General features: G+C 36.2%; 1 protein-coding gene across 4 annotated transcripts in view; it reads right to left on the reverse strand.

The window, feature by feature from the left end:
* RNGTT (RNA guanylyltransferase and 5'-phosphatase) overlaps positions 1-7,224 on the reverse strand; it is a 198,369-nt gene that overhangs the window by 120,050 nt on the left and 71,095 nt on the right. For all 4 annotated transcript variants that reach the window (XM_014530074.1, XM_005858392.2, XM_014530073.1 and 1 more), the window contains one exon: positions 2,880-2,951. In XM_014530074.1, the coding sequence (XP_014385560.1) occupies positions 2,880-2,951 (72 nt within the window). The remainder of the gene's footprint in view (positions 1-2,879; positions 2,952-7,224) is intronic.

Consider the following 7,224-nt stretch of genomic DNA (forward strand, 5'->3'; position numbering starts at 1 on the left):
AGGAGAAAGGGGGATGGGGGTGGGGGGAATTGGAGCTATTTGTTATACTAACAACACTAAAAAATATATTTGAAAAAAAATTTTTTTAAACTTCTGTGGCTCAATGGATACTAATATGGAAAATATATTGTTTGCCACATTTATATCCAAGAAAGAATTAAAATAGAGAAAAGATAACTAGTTCCTATACATTGTGAAGAGCATGATTGGCAACCAAATAGAAAAATTAAAAGAACAGACCATTGGAACCTATAATAAAATCACAAAAGTCTAAACAAGTAAAAGCAAACATAAAATATGCTTTACTTCGCCCTAGCCGGTTTGGCTCAGTGGATAGAGCGTCGGCCTGCGGACTGAAGGGTCCCAGGTTCAATTCCGGTCAAGGGCATGTACCTTGCACATCCCCAGTAGGGAGTGTGCAGGAGGCAGCTGATCGATGTTTCTCTCTCATCGATGTTTATAACTATCTCCCTTCCTCTCTGTAAAAAATCAATAAAATATATTTTTTTGAATCCTTTAAAAAAAATTACTACTTCATTAGTAATTAGGAAAAAGCAAATTAAAAACAAGATATCATTTCACACATAGCCATTTGGCAAAAATTAGGTATGTCTTACCAGCTGTGATAAATTGGTACAACTACTTCTGAAAGGAATTTAGCAAGGCAGCTAATAAAGCTTAAGTTGCTAAATTAATTAGAATCTCCATGTTGTAGGAAATGAGGGACTGGACTTTTTAAACACTTCCCAAGTGACCACAACCCAAGAATGAGAACTGTCCTAGAGAAACTATGACACATGTGCAAAAGAAAAAAATATATAAAACTATTCAATACAATAATTAAACAGCAAAATATGGAAACACATATGTTAATCAAGAGGAAAAAAGATAAATTCCATACATTTATACAATATAATAATTAAGGGTAATTAAAGTGAATGAACCAAACCTACATGCATTATCACAGATAAATCTATACAAAATAATGTGGAGCAAATGTTGTGCACTACAGTACAGTACTATGACATTTATGTAACACTAGAAATCCTACAAAAGAACACTACATATATTTTACAGACATACATTGATAGTAAAGGTATCACAAACACTCCTACCAAATTCAGGGTAGGAGCTGTTGCTTCTGGGTAAGAGGGTCAAGGATAAGAAGACAGAGGTGTACACAAGAAACTTCTGATATTATACATATAACTAGAGGCCCAGTGCACGAAATTCATGCACTCGGGGGGTTCCCTCAGCCCATTCTGCACCCTCTCCCAGTCCAGGAGTCCTGAGTGCTGCCCACCACCGCTGCTGCGCTTGCCAGCGGTGAACTCGGCTTCTGGCGCACTGACCACCAGGGAGCAGCTCCTGCATTGAGCATCTGCTCCTGGTGGTCAGTGCATGTCACAGCAACCAGTTATTCTGCCGTTTGGTCAATTTGCATATTAGTCTTTTATTATATAGGATGATTTATTTATTATTAAAAGGGGAGTGGAGTAAAAAAGACAAAGCTAAGCTTCAACAAATCTACTGGTAGGTACATAGTATTCCTTATATTATTCTCTATACTTTCACGTATGCCAAAAACTTTTTTTTTCTTTTAAGAATTAGAAGGCTATTGTCTAAGACAGGGGTCCTCAAACTTTTTAAACAGGGGGCCAGTTCACTGTCCCTCTGACTGTTGGAATGCCGGACTATAGTTTAAAAAAAAAACTATGAACAAATTCCTATGCACACTGCACATATCTTATTTTGAAGTAAAAAAAACAAAACGGGAACAAATACAATATTTGTATTTGCATGTGGCCCGCGGGCCGTAGTTTGAGGACCCCTGGTCTAAGACAAAGTTCCCAGGCTAAGAAATGAACCTGCACTGAACGTATTTTAAAGCAGAGCTCAATATCAAGAGGCAAAGGAGATAGCACTCCCCCATTCACGAAGAAACAAAGCCACACCCACCCTTTGTTTTGTTAGGGGCCAATGAACATCATTCCAAGATCTGTGATATGAGTAAGTCAATTTTGGAAAGCATTACTTTTGAGGAATACAGTAGCCACAAACAGAACAAGATTAAAACTTGATGATTTCTGACCTTGAGTTTCCTAGGTTTGAAATAGTTTGAAATATACGTAATTCAACAAGTGAGATATATACACATTGAAAATTTCCTGGAGAAAATAAGTCATCTGGATTAATATAAAATCTTGAATCTTAATACTGCCATTTAAAATAGACAACCCCCCCCCCCAAAAAAAAGGTTTTTTTAACTTTTATTATAAATCCTCAAAATCTTAAAACTTAACACTTTTAATTCCAGAATTTTTAACTGCTTACAGTCTGGTTGGAATACTAAATGATTATGCAATCTGAATAATATATTTCTAGAATAATAATTATACCTTTTCATAGATGTACACTATTGAAAGAATTTCTTCCATTTACAGAATGCATCTTGTACTGTCTAAATAATTTCAACACTGAATTAAACATTAACAGGCAATTTGATTCTTGGCTAGTCTAAAACTGTAGTAAATGGGTAGAAAATATAATTTCACTTTTTTTATATCTATTCACAAAAGGAGATTTATATTTTGTTTTTAGGTTTACTTAATAACATTTTACAATATACTATCTTGTTTTACCACAGTTAAACTGTTTTTCTTTAGTCACTTGAAATAACTAAATAATCTAAAGACAAATGTGCAAAGTATTAGGCAGTAAGAGAAAAATGTACAAGCATTGACAAAAAAAAAATCAAATGAGTAACTTGAAAGTGTCACAATTTTTCTTTCCTACTCTAAGGCAATAATACTTTTTATTTGTTAAAAACATCTATTATCTCAGTGACAATCCATTTAGAAATTATAAAAGGTACTTACATTGAATTTAATTATGTCGTAAATCAAATATCTAGGTACAGCTTGTCCATTTACTTTATCAATAATCATTTCCTTAAAAGAGAAAAAAGAAAAGTTTCTTCATTCTTTAACAACAATTTGTTTAATTTCACTGAAATGTAATAGACACACAGAAAGTACATAAACCATCAAAATACAACCTAATGAAATTTCAAATGAACACACTTATAATACCCAGATTAAATCAATATTCTCAGCACCCCAAAAATTCCTATCATGAATTCATTCTGTATAAAATAAAGTGATATTATAATATCTGCTCATTATATTTTTATATTTGAATTACTATGCTATGTTTTGTTTTATGTTTGAATTTACTAAGCAACTATTAGGATAAAAAAAGACTACAAATTTTAAATGCCAAATATCAGGAACATTTAAAAAATAACTTGTTAAATCATTATTGCTTTATATTTTGCTATGTACCAATTACTTTAATCATAAAATCTGTAGATATAAATGGTACCCTTATAATAGATACAATCCCCATACTACACATGTGGTCTTTCTTGGTTCCACGTGCCTCTAATATCATCAAAGGGAACAGGAAAAAAGAATATGATACCACATATCACAGCCGTTAAATAAAAATAATGTAAATTCTGCCCTCTCACAGAAAAGAGATAAAGGATACTAAAGAATGATTATAGGTATATAATGTAGTATTTTATAAAATTTTAACTTTTAATAATAGGTTTGACCGAAAATTACTTTACTTTCCTCATATTCTTCCTAGGAAATTAAATGGGTTTTTTAAAATAATTTCATGCCCTGACCGGTTTGGCTCAGTGGCTAGAGCGTCGACCTGCGGACTGAAAGGTCCCAGGTTCGATTCCAGTCAAGGGCATGTACCTTGGTTGTGGGCACATCCCCAGTAGAGGGTGTGCAGGAGGCAGCTGATCGATGTTTCTCTCTCATCGATGTTTATAACTCTCTATCTCTCTCCCTTCCTCTCTGTAAAAAATTAATAAAATATATTTTTTTAAAAAAACATTTTAAAATAATTTCATGACAGAAAATCCACATATAACCATCTAAAATTACAAAGAACACACTGATTTAAGACAAATATTACAATTAACTTCTTTCTCAAATATGTGTTTTGTTAAGCACAGACACTTATTGTCTTGAACACAACTCTTTTTTTATCTTTATACTAGAGGCCTGGTGCACAAAATTCGTACAAAGAGGGGGTCCCTCAGCTTGGTCTGCGCCCTGTCCAATCCGGGACCCCTAGGGGGATGTCCGACTGCCGGTTTAGGCCTGCAGGATGGGGCCTAAACCAGCAGTCGGACATCCCTCTCGCAATCCGGAACTGCTGCCTCCTAACTGCCCTCCCCTGCCGGCCTGGTCATCCCTAACCACTCTGCCTGCCTGCCTGATCGCCCCTAACTGCCTCTGCCTGCCGGCCTGATCACCCCTAACCGCCCTCCCCTGCCAGCCTGATTGCCCCTAACCCCTGCCAGCCTCATCACCCCTAACCGCCCTCCCCTGCCAGCCTGATTGCCCCTAACCGCCCTCCCCTGCCAGCCTTATCACCCCTAACTGCCCTCCCATGCCAGCTTGATCGCAAGATGTCAGGTCTATACGGTCTAAAGCATATTACCCTTTTATTAGTATAGATAGCACTTTATTATTTGAGATTATGCTTGACATAAATTATATCACTTTCATTCTTTTAAACTGTTCACTGAAATATGTTAATTTAAATACATGTATCTAAGAATTTTATGAGTCAATGAGGTGGTATCAGTAATAGGTTTCAATTAATTATTCTTTACAAAACTGGGTGGACAGAAATTAAGTGGCCTTCCAAGTTCAGACAGCAGATATCACAGAATTTCCCTCCCAAATTACCTGACAAAATGAGCAAAAACATACTTTTCTTTAAACATTAAAAAAGGCAAAAAATAAAATGTATTATCAGCAAACAAAACAAATAAAAAGGAATGAACAAATGAATAAGCTTTAAAATTGACAGCCACAGAAATTACCAAGATTCTGGTAAAACAAAAAGGCACAGCAGGGTTCAGCTCCAAGCTCTACTTGTAAAATGACAGTCTTAGTAATTATCACTATTATACTCAAACATAGAAAGATACAAACACAGTGGTTATTCTTGTCTTCTTTTTTCTACCTCTTCTAATGTGTAGAGTAATAAAAATAGCAGACTATTTCTGCTCCCAGACTTCATGCTGAATTGAAGAAATAATCTGAGCATTACTGGAATAAAATATGGTTCCTGACTAGCCAAGAAAATATTCACCAAGGTTTTTAAAAGAGAACAGAACCCAGATATTCTAACAAAGACCCAATAAATACCAAGAATGATTCTTTCCAAGGAGTCCCTCAACACAATGTACTCTTCACCACAGCTGCCATTGTCATAAGCTACAGAAAAGTAAGTAGACATAAAATACATAAGCTTAAAACTTAGTTAATCGGAAACCTTGTACACTGTTGGTGGGATTGTAAAATGCTGCAGCCACTATGGAGAATAGTATGGTAGTTCCCTCAAAAAATTAACAATAGAACTATCATATGATCCAGTGATCCCACTTCTGGGTATATATCCAAAAGAACTGAAAGCAGGGTCTTAAAGAGATATTTACACACCCATGTTTATAGCACCACTATTCCAGTACCTAAGAGGCAGAAGCACCCCAAATGTCAGACAGATAAATAAATGTGGTATATATATAGTGGGATAGATACTACTGAGCCTTGAAAAGGAAGGAAATTATCACCAGCTATAACATGGATAAACCTTGAGGACATTAAGCTAAATGAACTAAGCCAGTCACAAAAAGACAAATACTGTATGATTTCAGTTATATGAGGTATCTAAAGTAGTTAAAGTAGTTAAATGCATACAAATTAAAAAGTAGAATGGTGCCCTGGCCAGTGTGGCTCAGTGGATGGAGCGTCGGCCTGCAGACTCAATGGTCCTGGGTTCGATTCCGGTCAGGGGCATGTCCCTTGGTTGCGGGCACGTCCCCAGTAGGAGGTGTGCAGGAGGCAGCTGATCGATGTTTCTCTCTCATCGATGTTTCTAACTCTCTATCCCTTTCCCTTCCTTTCTGTGAAAAATCAATAAAATATATTTAAAAAAAAAAAAAAAGTAAAATGGTGGTTGCCATGGGATAATGGGAAGCTATTTCACTGGTATAGAGTTTTAAATTTACATGACAAAAAGTTCCTGAAAAGAGCCTTACAACTGTTCCAACTTATTCTTAAGGAGAGTTTCTGGAATTTGATGCAGGCAGGGGGATCCAAGGAGGAGCCCATCTAGGTGATGAAAATATTCTGGAATTAGTATTACAGTCACACAATCTTTTTTTAAATATATTTTTATATATTTCAGAGAAGAAGGGAAAGGAAGAGATAGAAACATCAATGATGAGAGCCATTGATTGGTTGCCTCCTGCGTACCCGCCGCTGGGGATCGAGCCCACATGATCTGAAATCAAACACTGACCTCCTGGTTCATAGGTCTCTGCTCAATCACTGAGCCATGCCAGCCAGGCACAATCTTTTGAATATACTGAATTTAATTATACTTTAATTTTAAAAAGTAAAACTAAATTTTTTATCCTAAAATCAGTTCTTCAGAATAAAGAAAAATGATGGAATCCCAGATACACAGCATATACTAAATGTCAGTAGAGACCTAGCTGGTTTGGTCAGTGGATAGACAGAGTGTCAGCCTGCAGACTGAAGGGTTCCGGGTTTGATTCCGGCCAAGGGCACATGCCTGGGATGCGGGCTTGATCCCCAGTAGGGGGCATGCAAGAGGCAGCCGATCAATGATTCTCTCTCATCATTGATGTTTCTATCTCTCTCTCCCTCTCCCTTCCTCTCTGAAATCAATAAAAATATATTTTAAAAAATGTCAGTACATACATGTTGATTATACATGTTTTATTAATATAGATACAACAAAGTTACTAAAAGAAAGTACATCAAAATGTTAAAATGTAATCTATTCTTGATAGTTGAACTTTTCTACTTTATAATGTACTGACTTACTAAAAACTTTTAAATGAGCATGCATAATCCTTTATTAAAAACTAGAGGCCCGGGAAGAAAGTACAAAATGTTAAAATGTAATCTATTCTTGATAGTTGAACTTTTCTACTTTATAATGTACTGACTTACTAAAAACTTTTAAATAATGATGCATAATCCTTTATTAAAAACTAGAGGCCCGGTGCACAAAAATTTGTGCACTCGGGGGGGGGGGGGGGGGGGGGGCCCCAGCCCGGCCTGGGCCCTCTCGCAGTCTGGGACCCCTCAGGGGGTGAGG

This window comes from Myotis brandtii, unplaced genomic scaffold, assembly GCF_000412655.1.
Source record: "Myotis brandtii unplaced genomic scaffold, ASM41265v1 scaffold1171, whole genome shotgun sequence".
NCBI lineage: Eukaryota > Metazoa > Chordata > Mammalia > Chiroptera > Vespertilionidae > Myotis > Myotis brandtii.